The sequence below is a fragment of the Maniola jurtina genome, chromosome 13, assembly GCF_905333055.1.
Source record: "Maniola jurtina chromosome 13, ilManJurt1.1, whole genome shotgun sequence".
Lineage (NCBI taxonomy): Eukaryota > Metazoa > Arthropoda > Insecta > Lepidoptera > Nymphalidae > Maniola > Maniola jurtina.
In genome coordinates, this window is record NC_060041.1 from 11730533 (window position 1) to 11757417 (window position 26885).

At 38.1% G+C, this 26885-nt stretch overlaps 2 protein-coding genes across 3 annotated transcripts in view; one reads left to right on the forward strand and one right to left on the reverse strand.

The window, feature by feature from the left end:
- Positions 1-1244: 1244 nt before the first annotated feature.
- On the forward strand, positions 1245-4997 carry LOC123870935 (coatomer subunit gamma). The gene is made up of 2 exons (XM_045914440.1): positions 1245-1871; positions 2504-4997. Exons 1-2 carry the CDS (start codon positions 1326-1328, stop codon positions 4550-4552), a joined length of 2595 nt encoding a protein of 864 aa, XP_045770396.1. The 5' UTR covers positions 1245-1325; the 3' UTR covers positions 4553-4997.
- A 1280-nt stretch (positions 4998-6277) lies between these two features.
- LOC123870936 (lysosome membrane protein 2-like) overlaps positions 6278-26885 on the reverse strand; it is a 60512-nt gene continuing 39904 nt past the window's right edge. For both annotated transcript variants that reach the window (XM_045914441.1, XM_045914442.1), the window contains 10 exons: positions 22030-22140; positions 21398-21542; positions 15805-15946; positions 12816-13016; positions 11182-11301; positions 10847-10970; positions 9992-10135; positions 9150-9268; positions 8566-8697; positions 6278-8134 (listed from right to left, as the gene is read on the reverse strand). In XM_045914441.1, coding sequence (XP_045770397.1) covers positions 7871-8134; positions 8566-8697; positions 9150-9268; positions 9992-10135; positions 10847-10970; positions 11182-11301; positions 12816-13016; positions 15805-15946; positions 21398-21542; positions 22030-22140 — 1502 coding nt within the window. In that variant the 3' untranslated portion in view covers positions 6278-7870. The remainder of the gene's footprint in view (positions 8135-8565; positions 8698-9149; positions 9269-9991; positions 10136-10846; positions 10971-11181; positions 11302-12815; positions 13017-15804; positions 15947-21397; positions 21543-22029; positions 22141-26885) is intronic.

The window sequence follows — 26885 nt, forward strand, 5'->3', positions numbered from 1 at the left end:
AACAGTTGCTATCACTTCACTATACCAGTGCACGGATTATCACACATTCATAGTAGCAAATATTTTCGTGCAAAACATATAAATCAGATTAGTCAGATAGCCGGTATTAATTTTAAGAGTGCAAGTAGTTCTTTTATTATTTTAAACTGTTTTAATGCCTTTCGTTACGTTTATATAATGACTGATGTAAATATCGTATAATTCCATGTGAGAAATGTTGCTGTGTTTGAAAAAAAAATATTTTTTTCAAGCCTTCGCTCGTAGGTGGATTCGAATATTGCAATATTTCTTAAGGTTGTACAAAACAATCTAGGAATCGAAAATAAACTAAACATTTTTATGAAAAGGAGTTTTATTTTTTACGTCTATCAGCTATAGGTACTTTTATTTGGAAAATGGCGAAAACAAGATCAGATTTCCTCCCTATAGATTGGATTCACATGGACGTTTTCGTCGTTTTTTCGACTGCTGCGGTCGGTGTCAATCGATCCTATTTGGAACATTTTTGTCCACGCTAAGTCCACGGTATCAACTGCTGTCAGGTAAAAAGAACTGGATTTGAACCTTAGCAAAAAATCAATAACAAATCGTTGTAACGCATAAAATCCGTCTGGGCTGTGGGGCAGATACCTTTACTGTGGACAGTGGAATGTCGAAAATTCCGTAGTGTAGTGTGCTGTGTAGGGTACTCTTTGGAAATTTTTTTTTACTTGAAGGCATTTTATTCTGTACCAAGCAAGTCTTGATGAGTTTCGTATTCTCATTAACTACTTTAACTTAATTATTAAGTAGGTAGGTAACTACTAACTACCTTATTCTTAATAATTCAATAAATAATAATGATTATTATATAATATTTCGATAACCATATTGAATAATAATGATTATTATTATTTAGGTTTCTATTTCGCTGTGCAAATAGAAACCAAACCAAACCAACTACGCCATGGACCTGTCTTATAATAGCTTTATGAACCACGCTGTATGGTAAAATCGAAAGTGGGTTGGCAATATTTTATTAGCATGACAAAAATCGACTACTGTTTTCAATGTTTTTAACCGACTTCCAAAAAGAAAGAAGAGGAAGTTCTCAAATCCAGCTTATTTTTTAATCGCCTTTTGCGACTCAAAAAAGTAGGAGGTCTCGGTTCGTATTTGTTTTCTCAGGTGTACAAGTATCCGATCACGATCCGACATAGTCATAATATCCGATTACAAAGTGACACTGACAAATGACAACTAAACAAATATGACGTGTAATTGTCACTAAGCTGTATTCGTCGGCACCTCACAATTTCCTAATAATATCGAAAAAGAAGCTCAAAATGAGCTCTTTCAAGCGTGAAAAGAAGGAAGAAGAAGATGGCGGTGGTAGCCCTTACCAGAATTTGGACAAAACAATAGTGTTGCAAGAAGCGCGATACTTTAACGAGACTCCTGTGAACCCACGAAAATGTTCTCATATTTTGACGAAGATCTTATTCCTCCTCAACCAGGGAGAGAAATTGTCTACCCAAGAAGCTACAGATGCATTTTTCGCGACCACGAAGCTGTTTCAATCGAAGGATGTGATGTTACGTCGGATGGTGTACTTGTGTATCAAAGAACTGAGTAAGCTCGCTCAAGATGTGATAATTGTGACGTCTTCGTTGACGAAGGATATGACTGGTAAAGAAGATTTGTACCGCGCGGCGGCTATACGAGCTCTGTGCAGCATTACTGACAATACAATGCTCCAAGCTATAGAACGATACATGAAACAGGCGATAGTTGATAAGAACCCAGCAGTGAGGTCTGCCGCGCTGGTGTCTGCAATACATTTGTCATCTAGTGTCCCTGATTTGGTACGGCGTTGGGCGAATGAAGCACAGGTCAGAATTCTTTTTATTAAAACTACTTACCAACAGAACTTATTGTTGACTTATTGTTGTTTGGCTGCGAATGTGAAAATGAAAGATGAAAATGAAAATGAAAGAAAAATATCTTTAACTGATAGTTAATCATTAAAAAATACAGTATAATGCCATAAATATGTCTGCCTATAAGCCTTAGTTATTAGATAAATGTATATAACTCCATGTAGAACTAATTACTTTATAAAAATTTAAACACAAGTTGTTAACTTTTTTTTATAAGAGATTTTTAATACTTTACAATCTCACTGATGGTAAGGCAATGAAGTCTTAAGTGAAAGTGTACTAATATAATGATTTTAGGAATCTATTTATGTAGGTAACATAAAGATTATGTATATTTTCTTATAAGTGTGATCAATTGGATTTTTAAAATCCTATGTCCATGCAGATGAAGTCATGGGCATCATCTTTTTTATTATATGTGAGCAAATGATCTTTGTGCTGCATTTCATTACTGATGGATATAGTTTCCTAGTAGGTATCGAGAACTTAAATTATGTGCTTCAATTTAGCAAAGTAGGTGTTAGGCTTTATTAGGACTTTTTATATTAGTAAGAAAATTATTCAAATTTTGCCTTTCTTTTCAGGAAGCGGTGAACTCTGACAATGCAATGGTTTCATATCATGCGTTGGGCATTTTGGCCAGCACCCGAAGGAATGATAAACTGTCTACTGTCAAACTTATTACTCCTCTTACTAAATATACCCTCAAATCCCAATATTCCCTGTGCCTGTTGATTCGTATGGTGGCCCAGTTGATTGAAGATGATGAGTCGGAAGCTGCACAGCCATATATTAGGTTCATACAGTCTTGTTTGGGCCACAAATCTGAAATGATTCTATATGAGGCAGCACATGCAATTTTAAACCTTAAAAAGACTCCTAGGGACTTAGCGTCGGCCGCCGTCTCTGTGTTGCAATTATTTTGTGGTTCTTCTAAAGCTGCCCTAAGATTGGCCGGAGTCAGGACATTAGCACGGCTCACAGTCAAACATCCAACGGCAGTTGCAGCTTGTGCTGTTGACTTAGAGAACCTCATTTCTGATCCAAACAGATCAGTAGCCACATTAGCTGTTACCACGCTGTTGGCGACAGGTGCGGAAAGCTCAGTCGACCGTCTGATGAAGCAAATATCTAGCTTTGTGTCAGAGATTTCTGATGAATTCAAAATTGTGGTTGTCAAAGCTATTCGACGTTTGTGCCAGAAATTCCCGAGGAAGCATCAATCGCTAGCTGCGTTTTTGGCAGGCATGCTGCGTGATGAAGGCGGTCTTGAATACAAAGCTGCGATCGCAGACGCTATTATAGCCCTCGTGGAAGAAAACCCAGATGCTAAAGAGACTGGATTGGCTCATTTATGTGAATTTATCGAGGACTGTGAGCACACGGCATTGGCTGTTCGTATTCTACATTTGCTCGGACGCGAAGGACCAAAATCCCGCCAACCGTCTCGGTACATCCGTTTTATTTACAATAGAGTTATTTTAGAGTCGGGCCCAGTGCGGGCCGCAGCGGTCTCTGCCGTGGCACAGTTCGGAGCTCAAAGACCTGAACTGTTGCCAAATATAAGAGTTCTTCTCGCTCGTTGCGAATTGGATGACGAAGATGAGGTCCGCGATCGAGCCATCTACTACAACGCGATTCTAGACACGGATGACCAACAATTAATCAATGATTACATTATTGATGTTCCAAAACCCAACCCAGTGTTATTGGAAAGAGCTTTGCGAGACCATATCGCCAATCAACCGCAAGAACCGTTCGATATCATGACCGTGCCGACCGAAGAACAGAAAGAGACGAAGGAGGACGTTGTGGAGATCGAAGTGCGTAAACCTAAACAGATGTCAATCGAGGAAATCTATTCAGAACAGCTGACTAAAGTGCCTGGCATCGAAAAACTCGGTCCGATATTCAAGACGAACATCCCGGTAGAGTTGACAGAGGCGGAAACGGAATATCGCGTACGATTGCTGAAGCACGTTTTCGTTCGTCACGTTGTACTGCAGTTTGAGTGCATCAACACGCTGAGTGACCAAATATTGGAACAGGTCCACGTGAGATTAGAATGTCCGCCCGACTACGAAGTGAAGTCTATCGTCCCGTGCCCGAAACTCGTTTACGATAAACCTGCGAGCGTTTTCGTAGTAGTCGAATTTCCGAGTTCTTATTTGGACAGTTTGGGCACTTTCGGGGCTACGTTAGAGTTTGTGGTTCGGGATTGTGATCCCAATACTGGAATTCCGGATCCCGGAGAAGGTTATGCGGATACGTATCCTTTGGAAGAGTTTTATGTGGGTTGTTCTGACCAGATCCGCGCGAGATCAATGGGAGAGGATTGGGACCAGACGTGGGATAGAGCGGCGGGCATCCCAGAGATTTCCGATACTTATGCGCTTCCTGAACAAGATCCGAATGCGGCTGCAAAGTCTGTATGTGAATACTTGGGGTTGCCGAAAGCGACGATAGTCGGGGACGCGGTTAAGGAGATTAGAGGAGGGGGTGTATTTAGAGGGGGTGCTCCGTTCTTGGTGAAGGCTCGGATCGCGTCGAGTAACGTGGGAGTCACCATGCTACTAGCAGCTCGGTCCCCCAGAGAGGATGTCGCCCAACTATTGTTAGCTGCAGTAGGATAATTTCTTTTTTGTATTAATATATCATTTATTTTAGCCGTTAGTAATATAATTAAGTATATAATCATACTTTAATATACTACAATTACATAATGAATTTTTGTATGAAAAAGATATCAAAACTTAAAAATTAAAATGTATTAACAAAAGTTACTTCTACAACCTATAGCAGAAGACGACCAAGACGGAAAAGACAGAATTGATGCCCTAAATAAATTGGGCAAGCCTGACCAATTCTCATTGACCAGATCTCATTTTATGACATTTTTTACAGAGAATCGATGGGCTAGGTCTGTCTAGGTAAAAATAAGGCCCAGATAAGCGTCTGCCTGTCTAATGTATATGTATCTAGTATCTACCTACCTAAGTAATAATTCAGTTTTTGTTGTTACAGTGGCAATAAACCGATTTGTATGTAATTGTAGAAAATAAAGTTATTATAACTAAACATTACTTTTATTGGAACTATAATTGATCCTTCCTATGCCAATGCACTTGTCTTGGTGATTGGTGGTTCTCGGGCTTCATGATGGCAAATAATAAACGTAAACAATAAAACAACAAAAAAGGTTTTAATATCTTTATTCTTAAAGCTACACCAATGAGCAACTACAGGTTTCACCTAATATTATAGGAACAAACTTTATAAAATATAATTTACAATATTATAATTACAACTTAATCAAAAGTAAGTAAAATAACATGAGACCTTACAGCTTACTTTTTCGATACATACCTACGACTTACGGCAATATTATGGTATAACTATAATAATTGACCTTTTGTGGCTTCCCTCCTGTCGGAATTTTGAAAATCTGAACTTATATAAAAGGAAAAGCTGACTGATTGACTGATCAGGCTATTTAGCGTGCAGATAGCTATTTATGAGGTATCTAGACATTCGCTAAGAAAGGTTTTTTGAAAATTCAATCCTTAAGGGGTTAAAATAATAAATTTCGTCGAAATCGGTTAAACGGATGGACCTTGAAAATCTAGCTGACAGACAAACACATTCTCATTTATTTCTTATATTAGCATGGATAATAATATACACACTAAGTACCTATGCATACAGTGACGCTACCGGGGCCAGGTCTCATGATATTCTGCACATTAGTAGTAACCTACTTACCCTGTCTAATAAAAAATTAAAAACAAGATAAAGTTTGGAAACTATAAACAAAATAGAAATATGACCATGGGGCGAACGGTTCATATTTTTTATACATAGTTAACTATATGATATATTTTTTAAATCTTAATAATGATAACTAATAGTAGGTAGTTATATATAATTTACGGAATCAGCACAATGTGCTCTTTTTAACCCCCGACCCAAAAAGAGGGGTGTTATAAGTTTGACGTGTGTATCTGTGTATCTGTGTATCTGTGTATCTGTCTGTGGCATCGTAGCGCCTAAACGAATGAACCGATTTTAATTTACTTTTTTTTGTTTGAAAGGTGGCTTGATCGAGAGTGTTCTTAGCTATAATCCAAAAAAATTGGTTCAGCCGTTTAAAAGTTATCAGCTATTTTCTAGTTTTCTTGTAGAAAAGAAGGTTAGATAACCCTTAGGTTCATAATATTCAAGTGTCAATTGACAAATGTCAAGCTGTCAAGATGGACATTGCCTAGATATACATAATTATTTATTTGAAAATGATTTGTCGGGGGTGTTGAAAATTTTTAATTTACACTTGTATTTATTACCAAACTCAATTTCAACTCAATTTTTTTGTTTGCCATACCTACCTGCATGCGGAACGCTGAGACGAAGACGACGAGACTTCATCAAAATCCAGAATGCGGTTTGGCAAGTGTGGGAATCGATTAACCAACAAACATACACTGCTGATTTTTTTAATTTCCTTACAAGTTAGCCCTTGACTGCAGTCGCATCTGGTGGTAAGTGATGAATGACGATGCATGGAAGCGGGCTAAAGTACGAGTAGGTATGTTATGGCAGAAATATTAAATCCATACTTCTTATCGGTTTCTTCATGGCATTGTCGTACTGGAACGCTAAATCGCTTGACGGCAAGGCTCTTGCCACGACAGAAGCCTCCCACCAGTCCGGACCAGAGACAATTTAGAAATTTCCCTAGCCAGGAATCGAACCCGGGACCTCCCGCTTAGAAAACCACAGCGTTAAACTACTATTACCGCTGTGGGACGTCGTGAAAACATACAGAGGATTCCAGCAGTGAAGTAAGAAAAATCTTTTAGCTTGCTCTAGACTCTAGATTGTTGGTTAGGTAACATTTTTAGATTCTTAGCCTTACTATTACACCGTAAATATTTGTTCCTACCGGGATTTGGTACATTTACCCTATATATTAATACCTATTATGTACTTATAAAAATTTCTTTGATGTGATTCGATTAGTTTCAGTCTTCGCAACATTTTATTTTTTACATTATCTATTTTTATTTATCCTACTTAATGTTATTATTACAATTTAAATTATTGTCATGTCCACCACGTAGTAAATATAGGTACTTACACTGAACATTACAAATTACTCGTATACATAAAAATAAAATAAAAAGGTAATAGAAATCAATAGAAAAACAAATGAAAATTGCAGTAGGCAAACTTTTTGGTAATTGTAATGGTGCCTATACACACGCTTCGTTGGACGTCCAAGTTTGCCTTGGAATTTGAAAGTTAGTTAGCCTTCATACGCTACCTTACCACTATACTGAGCTCGTGAGATAGGAATGTATAGAACGCGTGGATGGAGGTGACTGATGGCGTAAAAAAAATTTCAAAAGAAAATTAAAACCGACTTCAAAAACCACAAACACTAAGAGTGAAAAATATTTTTTTTTCTACACGTGTAATGTCGAGTCGAGCGAGTATAATAAAAGAAACTAGAAATCCAAGTGTGAAACTCACCCGACTTCATACAACCAAGATTTTTCTTCGATTTTATACATCCAAGATTTTTTTTGAAAGGACAAACAAAAAAAATTCCAAATCGGTTCAGGCGTCTTAGAGTAATCGGGTAACATACATAAAAAAAGGAAATATTCCAACTCCTTTTTTCGAAGTCGGTTAAAAATCAAGGAATTCAACGTCACTTCACCTTCCCGCAACCCGCACCCTATCTCACGAGCCATCTCAATCAAGGGGTGCATCTATTGCTAATAATAAAGCAAATGTCCCAGTCCTTATCAAGTACTTGATAAAATCCAGTAACGCTTTTTACTTGCAGTTATTTTAACTGTTTTTTTTTTAACCAAAATATGTCTCTCTACCTAAACAGCTCTTGTCTTGATTTTTTAAATACCTATTTAAAATAGGTATAGGTACAATCACTAACTTTTACAGTCGTTTTTCAAAAAGTTTTCTTTTTCGTACGCTAATACGCCATTATTAATTAAATTGGAAGTTTTTTGTTTTTTGAAATTCAATATGGAGGGCAGAATGTACCTTTTCATTTCGTGCGAGAATAGCTGTTTCATAATGAGATAGAACCCTAATATCGTGGTGGCGACGAAGAATATGATTGATAGCGGTGGCAGCACGTTCACCATGAAGTATATGGTGTAGCGGACGTGCGTTGGGAGACCTTCTTGATTCTGAAAAATTAAAAAAAAAAATTTGAGTGCCTTTTACGTAGCTATGAGACAAGGATGAAAAAAGACAACAATTTGTATGGAACCAGTAGTACATTCAATACCATACAAGTTACAGACAAATAATTGGCTAAAAATATTTTGAAAATAATATATCTACACTATCTAGGTACGTTTGGGCGTAGAAACATTGTGCATACACAGCTATTTTGGAAAGTTAGGTTCGCTTTTTTAGGAATTGGTCTACCCAGTGGTTCCCTTGCCTACTGCACGGCGCTATTTCAACCAATGGTAAAGCTTCGGTAAGCTTCGTTGCGGACATAGTATAAAATATATGAAAGAGATCCATAGTCAGACAAAGATTGAAGAAGCTGCACCGATACACCGCTGCACTCAAATTGATGAAGAAAGTACGAAAATAGGTATACACTTACGTATTCTATCCACCCGATGGGCACGACTATGTTGGAAAATTTGAGATATTCTGGCGAGAAGAATGCAGTTAGATTGTTGACGCGCAGGTTGCACTGCATCCTCGCCACAGCTCTGAAAGGTATGCCGGTCATCTGGAACGAAATAGATATCTGAATCCGAACCACTAAGATATAGAACGCCCTTCCGGCATCAGTTTTCCCTTCCACTTTTAATGTGGGTACCTTCAAGTTAAGAGTGAATAGGCAACTTCTAGGCAAGCGCACTCCATCTTAGGCTGCATCATTACTTGCTAGTACAGTTGCTTGAACAGGCCTGAGTGCTTGCAAGAAGTTTGGTTACAGGAGTTGTCTGTTTGGTGCGTATACTCGTCATATGTCATCCATTTGATGTGGTTGAAAAAGACTTGGGTGAGATTAGCACTGGAGTCTGGAACGAATGGCATGCACAATATAGAGCTTGTTGTCTAGGTATATATTTATCTATTGTTGAAAATATCTATTGATAGATAAATATATCCGATCCAATGATACAACGATGGATGGAATAGCTAAATAAATTTTGCCTATAAATATTATAAACTTACCGGTTCAACCACAACGTAAGAGTTGTGTTTGTTCTTGTCCGGCTTTAGTCCAGTTACGAATGTGTCCTTAGGTGGCGAACCAGTGTAAAAGTGAGGGTAGGACGCTACCATGGGGAAATCTGTAGAGAAAGATAACTTTAACTAACTTTAGGGCTCAGAATTCAAGTTTTTTCAAGCCCTAATAAATTGAGTTGCGTCAAGAAGAGCTCTTTAAGCTTTTACAACATTTAAAACAGAACACCCCCGTATCCTAACTTTTAGAGATCTGACTTTACATATATAGAAAAAATAGTTATCAAGTTTTATCGGCATGAAAATGAAAATATGAACGATAAAGAATTAATTACTTATAACAAAAGTATATAGCAACAGTAACAACATTAGGGTCTTCTTCCGGATTTTATACCGGATCATTATTTTTTGGGACTTGTAGTATATACTGTTCCGTTGAGAAAACAGTTAGTGAGATTGAGGATCTTGTGGCGACATCCAGTTTGTTATATAAGTAACTTTGTTGAATACGTACAATAGCTGTAGATCCTTGATGTGTTTGATTAGCGTCATCTATAACTCGTGCGCATTAACATGGCACCTGGCTCGAAAACAACCCTCCTCCCACTTCCAAGCGCGATGTCCCGCTCTCGCCGTGCCGCCGCGCCGTGCGAGACCAGTAGCGGCACGGCGAGAGCGGGGCATCGCGCGGGGAAATGGGAGGAAGGATTGTGTTCGAGCCAGGTGCCATGTTAATGCGCACGGGTATAGTGTTTGTATGTAGATTCGTCACATTTTTTATTTTATACACTATAGGCTTAACTAAGAATTATTGAGTCAGAAATACTTACCGTAGAAGCATTTAGAAGCGTCACTGATTCCGTCAGGCAACGGGTCGTCCATGGCATAGCAGTCTGTGCCATTCTTGACTCTGTCGAAGACGTTCTCCGATAAATTGTATCTGTACAGCGGTACACCCTCCAATGTCACCTCCTCTGTAATGTTAAGAAGCCTTCATTTAACATACGAATCCCTTCCTGCAGACGCATTTCTGTATTGTATTGCAACGCAATCTAGCGCAAGGATTGACCAATCAAAGCGCGCTAGAGCGCCGCGACAGACTTCATTGACCAATCGTATGTCTCCGATTCTATTTGAATGAATTTGCATTTCTTGTTGTTTAAAAGAACTCTGAACTGTGGGATCGATAATTTTATTTTATGTAGGTAAAATTTGCAGGTAGCACCAAACTTCTCTGGTTGGCTATTAAAGGTGCGTACACACAGGCTCACAAAGCGCCAACGATTTCGATGTTGAAGCCATTTATTTTATCATCATCATCATCATGATCAACCCATGGTTGGCTCACTACAGAGCACGAATTTCCTTTCAGAATAAGGGTTTCGACCTGTTTTGTGACGTGTTCCCTAATCTTTTACTTTTGGGCAGGTACTCAACTCTAAAGTTAAGGATTACAGATATTTAGTTTTGGCGGTGAAAGATATTAGGTATTGTATCGACGGTTTTAATTTACCACTGAACTTCTTCAAAATCGATCAAGGGCCAATTTTTCAATCAACAAATTCTAAATAAATTCGCTGTTTTGACAGTTTTTGAAGTGCAAATCTGTCAAAATATCAAATTCATTCATTGGTCAAAGTTTATTTGGTAATTATTAAAAAATCAGCCCTGAAAAATAAGCTCACTGTCGAAGTATAAAGGCATAGGCTTGCAAACGGTTTTTCTCAAGCAATACAAAATATCGTCTTTCGACAGATGTTGGTGGTACATCACACCCTCCGTAGATCCCGTGAGGCGGTCTGGACATATCTGAAAAAAAAACATTTTTATAACTACCATGTTAAGTGTTAGCTTAGTAACTGAAGAGCGAGCAATATATTTTACTTATGAGTACTTTAAAAAGGCTAGTTCTTCGCTCGGTGTATTAAGTTTGATTTATGTTTATAGTTTTTGTCCATTTCGTTAGTTAATTTTTGCATAAACTTGGCTATTTTAAAAATGTTATATAAAAAAAACTTACTTCTGGGTCATATCCAGCGATTTGTGACAATCCCCGTACTTTATCGATTTTGAAAAAATTGTGGTGGCCCCATTGTGGACCAATTTTGACAGTTATCTCATCAATAAAATCAGCATAGACCTGTAAAAATGTAACTTTAACACTTCAATTTAGCTACTCCCAGTAGCACGTTTCTTTTAGTACATGCAAAATTATTTTAATACTAAATACAGTTATTACGGTGAATAAAATTTGAATTTTGTTTTCTGTGGTCGAATAGTCATTACTCTTCGACACGACTTGAGCCATAAAAATAGTACAAGTAAAAATATTTTTTGGTTCAATAAAATAAGGAAAAATTGTTGATAGTTTGATCAATCCACGTCACCGCATAAAATAAAAACATCAAACGTAGGTATATAATTTGCAACTCTTGATTAATTTGAAAAATTACCCGTTTCCCAAAAAAAACTCAATAAAGACGTAGGTAGGTACTCTAGTAACTACTGGAAATACCTAAGTAGTTAATTATGGTGCTTATGATATACCGGTTGAACGCGCGGCAACAATACAAATTACAATGCAATATCCGACATCCAATTTTCGGTTATACGTAGATATAGGTATGTATATTTGCTTTCGTTGGCGTTCATTTAATTCGTCCACCTTAGCTGAGCCCTCAGTCCAACGGGCCGCGCTTGCGAAACCCCGGGCCCCACTGCGATCGGGTGGTGTAAACGACCCATTAGTCTATACTAATATTATAAAGAGGAAACCTTTGTATTTTTGTATGTTTGTATTCAATGGGCTCAAAAACTCCTGGACCGATTTCAAAATTCTTTTACCATTACTTAGAGGGATTCTTCCGAATCCGTATAGGCTATATTTTATCCCGGAAAATAGAAAGGATTTTTCGTGGTAGTGTCCACCCGTGCGAAGCCGGGGCGGGTCGCTAGTAGTGTAATAAACTTAGACCATTGGACCTCTAAGGAACATCCGCGTATTTTAGTTTAGCTCTAGTTTATAGAAAATTTTCTATTATTATCTAAGTACCTAGTAGCTACAATACAATCCGGGCAAAGGACCACCATACTCGATATTGGAATTAGAGCCTCGATAGCTCAACGGTTGAGGAGCGGACTGAATTCCGAAAGGTCGGCGGTTCAAACCCCACTCGTTGCACTATTGTCGTACCCACTCCTGGCACAAGCTTTACGCTTAATTGGAGGGGAGCATTAGTCATGATTAGCATGGCTAATATTCTTTAAAAAAAAAAAAAATATTTTCATCGCTCATAATAGCGTTTATCAAAAAATGCTAACAGCTAAAGAGATTTTAATCAAGTTTTTTCTTTTCAAATGCTAACTATTATATAACAATCCACGTGGTTTAAGCTGGAGCCAACGATTGTAAGGTATAATTTATTTTGTAACTTTGGATACTAAAATAAATATTCACTGTACATTTAAAATAGTAAACTTCTCCTGTATTCGCCCTTAATTTATTTTATGGTAGGTACCCACTCGTAAATTAAAAAGTATTGGTCCTCATACGTCGGTATTAGAACTTCAAGCCACACATGGACGAAGCGAGGTCAAGTCAGTAACTTATTCAATGAACAACAATTGATATTTACTTACTTAAGATCTACTTACTCGACTAAGCATGCCCATATTAGTACTTGGCACGAGACCAGGCGCCAGGTGTTGCGAGGTCTCCAAGAGCGTCTCTGTATTGTGCCAGAGGTATTCGTGTATGGTCTTCTTCACGAAGAACTCGCTCCCATGCGTCTTTACTAGGAACTTGAGGCCGGACCGGACGAAGTAGTTCGCTTTGTGGAGATATGAGGACATGCCCTGGAACAAATGAATGATGCTTCAGAAATGAATAGGTAGCTTATATGTATCCAGTTTCCTATCTCCAAGTATAAAGTAAAGTAAGGGTAAAATTTTTATAGGTACTTAAGTATTAAAAAAACTGTACGTACGATCGTACTTACAAGATATAGGTACAATTATTTAATTTTTCTAATTTTCCTGGCAGTCAATTTGGAATTTTTATTAAGTAACTACCTATTCGTTGTTATAGCGGTAATAGTGGGCAATAGAAAGACAAGTTGTGTGTTGATTTCAGCTCTCTGCCTCTACGTTTCACGAGATAGTTACTGACAGACAGACGGACGAACATGCGGAGGTTTAGTAATAATTAGTAATAGGGTCCCGTTGGCACCGTTCGGGTACGGATTCACGGAACCCTAAAAATCTCGACTATTCAGTAGGTAAGTAACTATAATGTGGTACTGGCATATCCGCATGTCGGATACCGCCCCGGGCTAAAAAGCTAAGGACAAATAATTCATAATAAATAATCTATACTAATAAATAAATTAACCAATAAAGTAAAATTATAAATTATACCGACCTATAAGTAATTTCAAATTGAAGTCAATGATAAATCCTTGCAATACTTTTGAACTGCATAATTTGTAGTTATACACTTCTAAGCTCAAGGTAAAAAAATGTAAGTTACATATTTTTTTATTATACTTATTATAAGTATCTACGTAAAGTAAACCAAATAACGTAAATATAAGTAAACCTTATATGGATAATTAATTTTTAATGCTTCCTCTACACTGCACTGATGTCTAGACAACATACTTAGACTAGAATATTTTACTAGAACACAAGTCATCAGGGCTCTGCCTGAAAATCAGCGCTGCGGTAGTCAAACACTGCAGCATCTTGCTGAGGCAGAGCCCTTAATTAGCTCATAGACACAATATTGGTCTTAGTATTTTCTAGTTTTAAGTTTAGTTGATAATTTGTATGAATTGTGTTTTTATTTTCACTCTTTTTTTTGTGATTTTGTTGAGCTGAATAAACTTTTACTTATTTATTTATCACGCTAATATTATAAAGGCAAAAGTTTGTGTGTATGTATGTGGTATTATTATATTATATTCTGTGGTATTTGTGTATGTTTGTTACTCTTTTCACGCAAAAACTACTGGACAGATTTGGCTGTTTAGAATTGACATATTATATTATACCCTGGATTAACACATAAGCTACTTTTTATCCCGGAAAATCAAAGAGTTCCTGCGGAATTAAAAACCTATATCCACGCGGACGAAGACGCGGATATCATCAAAAAATATTTAATAAACACAAGTTAGATAGCAAAGAGAATTTTTTGAAAATTATGAGCAGGTGAATACCAAATTCCCCTGCGGGTGTACACTCCACGCGGTTCCGTTGGATATCGCGGCGGCTTTGATTTTACGGCACGTAGGTATCGAGCGGCGCAAAGCAAAGGCGACCGCAAATAAGCGAACAGACTTTACATGATACCCACTACTTGGAGTACCCTGATGTTTGTGCCTTATTCGTATTCAATTCGTTTTCGAAAAAGTACGATTCAAAGTGGCCGCCATACAAAATGTATGTACGCGTGTGCACTCATTTGTATTTTTACGATTCGTATTTTTGATTATTGGTATTTTTACAAAAACGAATACGAATGATTGCACAACCACCCTTACATTGCGAGCGCAGGGGAAAGGAGTGTCGTTACTTTACGTAGTAATAGGTGGTAATAGTAAGTAAGTACGAGTAAGTATTTTCACACTAATATTATAAAGGCGAAAGTTTGTGTGTGTGTGTGTGTGTGTGTGTGACTCCTTCACGCAAAAACCACTGGACGGATTTGGCTGAAATTCAAAATGGAGATAGATAATATCCTGCATTAGCACATAGGCTACTTTTTATCCCGGAAAATCAAAGAGTTCCCACGGGATTTTGAAAACCTAAATCCACGCGGACGAAGTCGCGGGCGTCAGCTAGTTACTAATAATAGGTAAGTACTTTAAAAAAAAAAAGAATACTAGCCATGCTAATCATGACTAATACTCCTCTTTCCCCTCCAATTAAGCGTAAAGCTTGTGCCAGGAGTGGGTACGACAATAGTGCAACGGATGGGTTTTGAACCGCCGACCTTTCGGAATTCAGTCCGCTCCTCAACCGTTGAGCTATCGAGGCTCTAATTTAACTTAATCCAGTGTTAACCGTTGGTTCTGTACAAGCGTGTAGAACAGACATTATAATGTGTCATGCAAATTGCAAAGGTTGTGCACCACCATAACATAAAGTCATCAACACTTGCAATTATCTCACAATCATCACGAAGAGTAATTTGTGCACTCTTAATGACGTATTCTGCGGACCTTGGCACGATATTTTGATAATTAGCACTTGTGATGGTACTTTAGTGTATTACAATAGGTTAAGGTAGATCTATTATGTTTTGACCCTTTACTTTTGCAATAATTGAACTTATAGTAGGTACCTACCTACGAAGTTACTACCAAGTGCAACCTAACATGTAATTTATTGATAAGTACCTAATCATGATTTATGATCCAAAATTTTCATAATATTATAATTTCACACGGCAAAGTATCAGCCAAGTTCAGATTATGAAATAAGAACATAGCCGGTCCAGGTCTGTTTTGCTGAGTGTGCAAGATCCATTTTGATGCCCCACAGCCCCAAATATGCAATTTTTAGGGTTCTGTACCTCAAAAGAAAAAACGGAACCCTTATAGGATCACTTTGTTGTCTGTCTGTTCTTAAAAGAGCTCACCAATAGGGCCAAGTTAGGTACGATGAGAGTCTGGTTCAGGTCGATGGTGTTGTCGTCCGGCAAGTAGATGAGGAACCGCTCTGCCGTGTACGTGAGTGTACTGTTCTCGTTGAATTTCATGTTGTAGTGCTTGAGCTTTTCCCTGAAATAGAAATTAGACAGACTTTTATTTACTGCTTTTGAATCGTGACGGCCTCCCTGGCACAGTGGTAACCGCTGTTGTCTTATTAGTGGGAGGTCCCGGGTTCGATTCCCGGCAGAGTTTGGAATTTTATAATTTCTAAATCACTGGTCTGGTCTGGTGGGAGGCTTCGGCCGTGGCTAGTTACCACTCTACCGGCAAAGCCGTGCCGCCAAGCGATTTAGCGTTCCGGTACGATGTCGTGTAGAAACCAAAGGAGTATGGGATAAAAAAAACGTCAAGTTTATAAAATTATATACCACTATAAGTATTATACCACTGTAAGTGACAACTCATACTATCCATCGATTGTTTGACCCAGGTCGATAACTGGTTAGATGACCGAAATTGAAGGTCCCATTTCAGCCTTTGCCTTTTCTCTGTGCGTCGAAGAGACCGGTTAATAGTAATTAGTATTTGAAACATGTGTTTTAATCATAGTTTATGAAACGGTTGCATAATAGGGGTTATTAAAACCCGAGTGTGAGTTTAAAATCTGAGCCACAGACGAGGTCTTAGGAGGGTTTAAATATCTAATGATGTAGAGTTTCATACAGTACTTTATCTAAAGCCTTACCATAAAATCTTGTTAACATAATAATAACAAGCTTTTGTTGATAAATTTTGCAGGACAAAATAACAAAATAGTACTTGTATTTTTTTTAAATTAAAGATGGTCCTATAACTCCTACGTGAATAAAGCATGTCAATTAAAGTGAGACATTATGATTTCATAATCAGGATTTTAAGATAAGAGCATTGTAAACATGTTTACCAGTTGTTTAGGTTTATTTTAAAACTGTTTTTCCAAGGTTTTATTTCAAACTGTTTTTTACCAAGCTTGGGTACTAGCAGGTACCTACCCTAGTGTCTGTGTCTTGGTACAAGTGTCGGTAACATTTCATCCATACTATCCATACTATCCATACTAATATTATAAATGCGAAAGTGTGTCTGTCTATCTGTCTGTCTGTCTGTCTGCTACCTTTTCACGGCCCAGCAGTGTAACCGATTCTGACGAAATTTGGTACAGGGTTAGCTTATATCCCGGGGACGGACATAGGCTACTTTTTAGCCCGGAAAATCAAAGAGTTCCCGCGGGATTCCTAAAGACCCATATGAAATTGCCGATTTGTATGAAGGTACCGAAGTAGCTTGCGTTCCTGTAATCGAAATAGGCAACTTTTTATCCCGGAAAATCGTTTGATTAAAAGTTCCCACGGGATCTATAAAAATCTAAATCCACGCGGACGAAGTCGCGAGCATCCTCTAGTAGGTAATAAATATTTTAAAACTTTTTTAACTTTTTTTAAATCGTTTGAACCTATATATATATATACTCTTGGTCACGGGAGGGGCAACGCACGCACAACAGACGAAAACGTTTAAGTGCGGACACCAGCCCAGAGAGAAGAAAGAAAGAAGAGAATGGCTGCATGGCATGGCCTGTAAGATTAAAAAAATGTGTATGGTGGTAACTAGTGTTAACTAGACTAATATCCTCGTTCTAAGTTCCACCACCACCAATTCCATTTAAGAGTGCAACGCCACTTCCCAGGTGAGGTCGCAGTCACTCTTGTCATCAAGACGACTTATCATCAAATAAAGAAATCTGCTTATTATTCTCATCCATATCCAGGTGATAAATTTCTACACGAGCAACTGACCTCCGCAACCAATTATGGCTTAAGGATGAAAAAATAGTTACATGACTTGAATAATTTCCTCCCAGGATTAATGATTATCATCAGCTAATTCATCAATTAATTTGAATCGTTGCTAATGAATTCTAGCCCCATAAACTACCGCTATAAAATATCACATAATTTTATTACTAGTTTCCAAGATTCATGCAATTTTTCGATGATATTCGACTTATCCAATTATTTCTGTAATAATACTTAATAATTCTATGAGTCAGTATTTTTATTTTTTATTCTGATACAAGTTAGCTTTTGGCTCCGATCTCACCTGATGGTAAGCGACGATGCAGTGTAAGATGGAAGCGGGATAACTTGGCAATGGCAGTTTCATTAAACCCATACCCCTGAGCGGTTTCTAGACGGCATCGTACCGTACACTAAATCGTTTGGCGGCACGGCTTTGACAGTAGGGTGGTAACTAACCACGGCCGAAGCCTTCAGACCAGACCAGTTTTACAAAATATAAATTTCCGAATTGCCCTTGAAAGGAATCGAACCCGAGACCTCCCGGTTATAAGACCAAGGAGTTCGTCAAAGGCAGTCAAGCATTATCAGCCTATTTTAGTTACCTTAAGGTTACGGGTGACCGTTAAACTTTGCTCGTCAATTAAAACAAAATGGGTTGCACAAGTCAAGGTTTATAATTAACTTTGGAACAAATTTTTACCTTTAGCCTTAATCATGGAGATAATATGAATGCCGACTCTTTTTAACCGTCTAAAATATGAACTCACACCTGTGCTCACACCAAGCAATATTATAATAGTAGGTACCGCGGTATTTGTATTTGTATTTATTTATTCTTCGTTTCAGACTTATAAAAGCACTTACGAAAGTCAAGATCAATACAATACACTGAAAAAATAACTCTACCAAATATGTTGTAGGATCTAAATAATAATATCAAAATAACAATAGTAACAATAGTAAACCAAATAGGTATAGGGTAAGTTTTTGAATATTTTGTATTACGTTACGACTTGTTTATTTAGTAAGATCAGAGATAGATAATGTATGGTGTGGAACTATCCATGCCATCTAAGTATATCTAGTCTCTAATATTAATGGATCGATATCAACTATGAAAAGTCATAAAAGAGGTTTTTGACTCTGCTCGATTAACTTTCAAAATAAAATATGAAAGACAAACAAATGAAAGAAAATTTTCTTCCAGAAGTCCAAAATATTATATTTAGCTGTCTTAGTATGTTACTATTTCGACATCACAATGCCAAATGTCCTCAAGATCGATTCAGCAGCTGAGCCGAAATTTAACAGACAACGTTTTTGCGTATCTATGCATAATAATACCAGTGTGGATTAGTGTAGATTTAAATTTATGGCTTATAATTATTAAGGCTGTATCTTTTCGGCCCTGAGTTACCTACTAAGTGAAGGGGAAACACTGCGAGTTAACATCTGTGCTAATTATATCAAAGTCGTTCTTTGTCTGTCGGTTAGATATCAAATAACAACTGAATAATTTTAATTGTGTATCCTTACTTAATCGAATTATCTTTAGCTGACTTAATAGACTCAGAAAACTCGAGGAAACGCGTAAAAGCGAGACGCTTTGCCTAAAACTTGAATCACACAGCTTGATTTTTAGGTGAAACGAACGCCCACAATGGTGTGCACCGGTAAAACAGGGGTGACCCTAGTGCATTAAGTCAATAATGCCCGGGCAAAGAGACGGTAGGTATCATTATCAAGCGATAAACGGCCACAGCTGGGCATAGGTCTCTTACGTAGTGATTTCTTAGGTTAAACGAACGCCCGCAACGGTGTTCACCGATAAAACAGGGGTGACCCTAGTGCACTAAAGTTAATGATGCCCGGGTAAAGAGAAGGTAGGTATCATTATCAAGCGATAAACGGCCACAGCTGGGCATAGTTCTCTTACGTAGTGATTTCTTAGGTTAAACGAACGCCCGCAACGGTGTTCACCGATAAAACAGGGGTGACCCTAGTGCATTAAGTCAATAATGCCCGGGCAAAGAGACGGTAGGTATCATTATCAAGCGATAAACGGCCACAGCTGGGCATAGGTCTCTTACGTAGTGATTTCTTAGGTTAAACGAACGCCCGCCACGGTGTTCACCGATAAAACAGGGGTGACCCTAGTGCATTAAGTCAATAATGCCCGGGCAAAGAGACGGTAGGTATCATTATCAAGCGATAAACGGCCACAGCTGGGCATAGGTCTCTTACGTAGTGATTTCTTAGGTTAAACGAACGCCCGCAACGGTGTTCACCGATAAAACAGGGGTGACCCTAGTGCACTAAAGTTAATGATGCCCGGGTAAAGAGAAGGTAGGTATCATTATCAAGCGATAAACGGCCACAGCTGGGCATAGTTCTCTTACGTAGTGATTTCTTAGGTTAAACGAACGCCCGCAACGGTGTTCACCGATAAAACAGGGGTGACCCTAGTGCACTAAAGTTAATGATGCCCGGGTAAAGAGAAGGTAGGTATCATTATCAAGCGATAAACGGCCACAGCTGGGCATAGGTCTCTTACGTAGTGATTTTTTAGGTTAAACGAACGCCCGCAACGGTGTTCACCGATAAAACAGGGGTGACCCTAGTGCACTAAAGTTAATGATGCCCGGGTAAAGAGAAGGTAGGTATCATTATCAAGCGATAAACGGCCACAGCTGGGCATAGGTCTCTTACGTAGTGATTTCTTAGGTTAAACGAACGCCCGCAACGGTGTTCACCGATAAAACAGGGGTGACCCTAGTGCATTAAGTCAATAATGCCCGGGCAAAGAGTCGGTAGGTATCATTATCAAGCGATAAACGGCCACAGCTGGGCATAGGTCTCTTACGTAGTGATTTTTTAGGTTAAACGAACGCCCGCCACAGTGTTCACCGATAAAACAGGGGTGACCCTAGTGCACTAAAGTTAATGATGCCCGGGTAAAGAGAAGGTAGGTATCATTATCAAGCGATAAACGGCCACAGCTGGGCATAGGTCTCTTACGTAGTGATTTCTTAGGTTAAACGAACGCCCGCAATGGTGTGCACCGGTAAAACAGGGGTGACCCTAGTGCATTAAGTCAATAATGCCCGGGCAAAGAGTCGGTAGGTATCATTATCAAGCGATAAACGGCCACAGCTGGGCATAGGTCTCTTACGTAGTGATTTTTTAGGTTAAACGAACGCCCGCAACAGTGTTCACCGATAAAACAGGGGTGACCCTAGTGCACTAAAGTTAATGATGCCCGGGCAAAGAGAAGGTAGGTATCATTATCAAGCGATAAACGTCCACTGCTGAACATAGGTCTCTTGTAGGGACTTCAACACGCCAAGGTCTTGCGCCGCCTGAATCCAGCGGCTCCATGCGACTCACCTCAGATGTCGTCTGTTCATTTAGTGGAGAGTATTCCGACGTTACGCTTTCCAGTACACGTTGCCATTCCAGCACCTTGGGTGCCGAAATATTTACCGGGTTTACGATTGCCACTTTAGCTTCACAACCTACTGAGCTATATAGTTACTCTGGTTCTCCTAGATATCTTCTCATTTCTGGTTTGATCTCGTGATAACTCTGCGTAGAGTAACTCCAAGCATAGCTCTCTCCATCACCCGATGCGTGACTCTGAGCTTTCTTAGGAGACCAGCATCATCACTAGCACCACGCACTGTTCACAGACTTTAGATCTTCACACACTGAGGAATTTCGGAAGGTAGGTATAGGTACTTACAAATAAACAATCGGCCCGATTTCTTCAACATGCATCTTAGAGTCCAGACCCTGTAGGAACCGCTCGTGGTTGGTCACGTTGAAAACGTACGCTCGCATCTTCACCTCGTCTGGGGGATCTGCCCACCAGTCATAGGGCGGGAAACCTACAACAATTGAACACAATATATTAAACTTTACTAATATCTAGGTAGGTGTAGGTATATTATGAATGCAGATCAAACTTATCATTATAAACTGATAGACGTGTACTGCTGGACATAGATCTCTTATAGGGTCTTCTATGCGCTACAGTGTTGGGCCCTTTGACTCCAGCGGCTCGCTTGATGTCGTCTGTCAACTTAGTCGGCGGTTCTTCCAACGCTGCGCTTTCTGGTGCGAGGCCGCCATAGCACCATGGGAGTTGGGACCCCAACGTCTATCGGATTTTCAATCTATATGCCCCGCCCGTCGCCACTTCAGCTTTGCAACTTGTTGAGCTATATTGCTCTGGTTCTCTAACGGATCTCATTTATAAATCTCAGTTTATTTGAAAATACTTCCCACAAGTGCCTTGAGCCTTAGGGGTTCGTGTGAAGCCACTCTGGGGAGGTATTTGCCCAGCTGTGGGATATAAAATAGGCTACAATTTACCTGGTCTCATATTAAGTTTCTCCCACAGCATCACGTCCAGCGGTGGAAATATGAAGCCACTTATTGAGGCTATGATCAGTATCACTCCCCAAACCGACTGCCCAATCGAATCTGAAACAAAATAACATTCATTATCATGATCAACCCATCACCTAAGAATAAGAAGGGGTCCGGCCATCTATAGAAATCGTCGTTGATATGAATACATACCTACCTAATACTATGTGTGACCACAGAATTAGCACGAATTAGTAATAATAATAATAAGGCATATGTATCTAACACATTCACATTAAGGTTCCTGTTTACGATATATTTATATTCAAGGTTACTCTTGCAAAGCATGGGCGTTAATGGTCTAGTGGTTAACATGATAGACAACGGTCTGCGGATGATGAGGTCTTGGATTCGACTCCCGGATCGGGCTGAAAATAGTTAGGTGTTGTGGTTTTGTCAAGTAGTAATAGCCCGGTATTAGTAATTGTTGACGGTGTTTCATCATCATTCAACCTGTCCGTTCTGCACCTAATTTCTCTCTGGTCGTGTCAGATTACCGACCCATGAGGCTCGCCTGAATCCAGCGGCTCCCTGCGATCCTCTTGATGTTGAGGTCTGTCCACGCTGCGCTTACCAGTGCAAGATCGCCGTTGTAGCTCCTTGGGACCCCACAAACCACTAAGGCTATTCTCTGTGTTGGGACCCCAAAGTCTATCTTTTTTTCGAAAAGTAAGAAGTAATTTTCCGAAGCTCTTTACCGCTGCTTTGGAGGACGTCTTGAAGCTTCAAGGTTGGAATGGACTTGCTATCAATATCAACGGTGAGTACCTACTTAACTTCGATTTGCCGATGACATAATCGTTATCGCAGACTCTGGGAGACCTTAATATAATGTTGAATGACCTTAACAGAGTTTCTCGACAGGTGGGCCTAAAACTGAACATGAGTAATACGAAAACCATGTCTAATGCATGAGTCGCACCCCACCCAGTAATCGTTGAAAGCTTTGGAAACTGTAGACGAATAACGTAGGTACCCATACCAGAGGCACATGAGTCAGGGGTCACACAATCCAGCTAGGTAGGTCTAATTCCGAGAAAGAGGTTAGCCGCCGAATCCAACTCGGCTTGGCAACTGTCATTGTACATTTACATAAATAACTTGTATTTATAATATGATAGGTACCACACGATACATATAGAATGCTAGACAAATCCATGACAAATCACTTTGATCAAAATAGAATACAAGTGTAAATTAAAAATTTATAACACCCCCGACAAGTGAAGGTTATAGTAACTAGAAAAGAGCAGATAACTTTCAAACGGCTGAACCGATTTTCTTGGAGTATAGCTAAGAACACTCCCGATTAAGCCACCTTTCAAACAAAAAAAACTAAATTAAAATCGGTTCATTAGTTTAGGAGCTACGATGCCACAGACAGATACACAGATACACAGATACACACGTCAAACTTATAACACCCCTCTTTTTGGGTCGGGGGTTAAAAACAGAATTCTACGTTATATTCGTTGTAGGTAGATTGACGAGGCAACCAGCTATAAATCACAGAATATTAGTACTATGTACCTAGCTGACTACATATTATTATAAATCGTCATTGGTAGGTATAGTTGGTGGTAGGTTATTCCACTGTTACATGAATGATCATAGTGGTAATACTACCTACTTCAGTATATTTATCATAGTAGAGTAATAATACAAATCTTGTTTCCCTTATTATAGTCAATTAATCAAAAATCTAGATTTCCTTGCTCCAATTTTTTCTTACAGGAAGGTTGTATGACTGAGTTGCGGTATAGCGATTTCGCAATAAAGCGTTTTCTGTAGCGTTAACTTTGATTGAAGTTTATAACAAGTTTAAATTAAAAATTTATAACACCCCCGACAAGGAAACGTTACAGTAATTAGAAAAGAGCTGATAACTTTCAAATAGCTGAACCGATTTTCTTGGATTATATCTAAGAACACTCTATCAAGCCACCTTTCAAACAAAAAAAACTAAATTAAAATCGGTTCATTAGTTCAGGCGCTTCAATGCCACAGACAGATACACACGTCATACTTATAACACCCCCTTTTTGGGTCGGGGGTTAAAAAAGTACACCTTATCTCCGAAGTATTTGTTGTAAAGACGAATAAGGGTAAAATCATACCAAGTTTATTGATATCGCGCGACAAAAAATTTAATAAGCAGTCGATTTGAAAAGCTTCTCAAACAGCTCTACTTTATAGCCAATGTACATTCATTTTATAAGTTTCCTCACTATTGCGAAATTAATATAATTATATCTATTTAAAAAAGCTTATAATCATTACTATAAAATCCATTGCAATATCGTCTACCGATGAACGTCCATGCTGGGCATAGGTCTCTTGTAGGGACTGCCTTGACTGATTCAGCGGATCCCTGCGACTCCTAATGTTATCCATCCACCTATAGTGGGGGGATCTATCCACTAACCTTGGATTTTTCGAACTGTATAAATTAATAAATAAGCTGTGATTGAATTCAACTTAGCGTCCCGTTTGTAAGCTATATTGTTTATTACTTATAACGGCATGAAAAATTAAACATGGCGAAATATATGACAAACAAAAATACCTAAGAAAGAATAAAAAAATAAGTTGAGATGAATGTAGGTATGTATCTTAATTCACCATTCGTAGTTTTTAAGGCTAACTTTTGTCTCAATTTGCATGCGGGATATAGAAATTACTTGAATTTGATGACGACAGAATTTTAGTTGTCCCTAAAAAAAGTAGACCATGGCAACTTTTTGTAAAAATAATATTGTGGTGGTACTAATAGGTAATATAAAGTATTTTAAGCGACTTAAATATCGCTAGTATGGTCTTTACTTATATTTTTACGTACATCAGTGATGTTTACCAAGAACGGTTCACAAATTATTTAAAACAGTGTCAATGACATACCTAGTAATATTATAAGTATTATATAAATTCATTAACAAAGTTTTGAAGTAGTTTTTTTAAATTTATACTATAACATTAGCTCATAATAAAGACAAGCAAGTTAATTAGTAATTACATTTTTTTTCATTAACATTTTAGATTTAATTTATTTAATTTTTATTTGTTTTTTGTTTTAATTTATTTTATAAAAAAACTCTTTTTACATATGCAATAGATATATGTATATTTATATTTATTTACTTCGCTTAAATGTAGGAAAACCGATTACCGATGATATACTTATTATCTAGTATTTTTATAAATTATAACGTGACATAATTATTAGCTAGCTTTTTTGCCAGATGCACTATGGCCAAGAAGCTATGGACTGGCAGATTTCACACGCCTTTAAGATCATTATAGAGAATTCTCAGGCATGCAGGTTTTCACGTGATGTTTTTCTTCACCGTTAAAGCAAGTGATATTTATCTGCTTAAAAACTCCAAAAAGTTGCATGCCTGGTATCGAACCCAGACCCCCCCGAATATGAGGCCGACTTCAACCACTAGGCTACCACTCCTTACTCCTTATTAATTACATTTCTGTAATTTAAAGAATTATAAAACTGCTTTCATCCTAGTATAACTCAAAATTTTAAAAACCCCTGACAAAAACCTCTATAAGAAAACTAGAAAAAAGCTGATAACTTTCAAACGGCTGAACCCATTTTCTTCAATTATAGCTATAACCACTCTCAATCAAGACACCTTTCAAACAAAAAAAAAACTAAATTAAAATCGGTTCATTCGTTTAGAAGCTACGATGCCACAGACAGGTACACAGATACACACGTCAAACTTATAACACCCCTCTTTTTGGGTCGGGGGTTAAAAATTGATTAAGTGACACTTATAACTACACGTAAATTATTATTATTATGTATCTACCCAGGAGAAACACATACCTACATAGAATATACATAGAATAATATGACCTCCAAGTATGGGTTCATATTTTTACAGCTCGCACCATGAATGACGGATTACGTCACAAGCAAATCTAGGACACTGTGTCAAAGACCTTAGGTTATGCTTCCATTGTTTATGCTAGCTCAAAGCTACACACACAGGATTATTATAGATACAAAAGCTATGAGTGCTCATCGACTGTTAGGATAAATCTGCACAGCAAAATTTCACCGCACAATTTTTCTCACTTTCTGTGACATTATGGAGAACTTTTAGGCATGCAAGCTTCCTTACGATGTTTTTCTTCACAGTTAAAGTGAAACTTAATTGATTACACTGCACATATATTATTACGTAACATAACTTATTAGCGACCCGCCCTGGCTTCGCACGGCTAGCTTATTACAATTTCGTAGGGATCTCTAATTTTTTTGAAAAGAAAATAGTATATATAACTCAAGAATAATGTAGCTTTTTACTTGTGAAAGAGTTCCAGTTCCAGAGATTATTTCCTACAAACAAACTTACAGACTTTACCTCGTTATAATATTAGTATAGCTTATACAATCGCTCTCCTTGCAGTGGAGCTCAAACCTTTAGCATAATGTTAATAATGATTAAGACGGTACACCGCTCAATACAAATAAAAAATAAAGTTAACACTTTATATAAATTAAAGTTATAAATAATATAAAGTTGATAGTTTTTGCATCGCATACTTCTTAATAACCTGTCTTCATAATATTATTACAAGGTACTTACATATTATAAGTACGTAGGTAGATTATGTAATACACATTTTTTATTGAAACCACTAAATCCTATTCAATATAAATAGCTCAAGTAGGCTTTACTGGCTTCCCGTTGAGGCATGATTTGTCACGGCTTTTAAAAGTTCCGTACCCGAAGGATGCCAACGGGATCCTATTAGAGTCCGTTGTCCGTCCGTCTGTC

Coding starts and splice junctions, on each gene's coding strand:
- LOC123870935 (XM_045914440.1), top strand. CDS start 1,326: ATGAGCTCTTTCAAGCGTGAAAAGAAGGAAGAAGAAGATGGCGGTGGT. Junction 1,872..2,503: donor GTTGGGCGAATGAAGCACAG/GTCAGAATTCTT, acceptor CTTTCTTTTCAG/GAAGCGGTGAACTCTGACAA.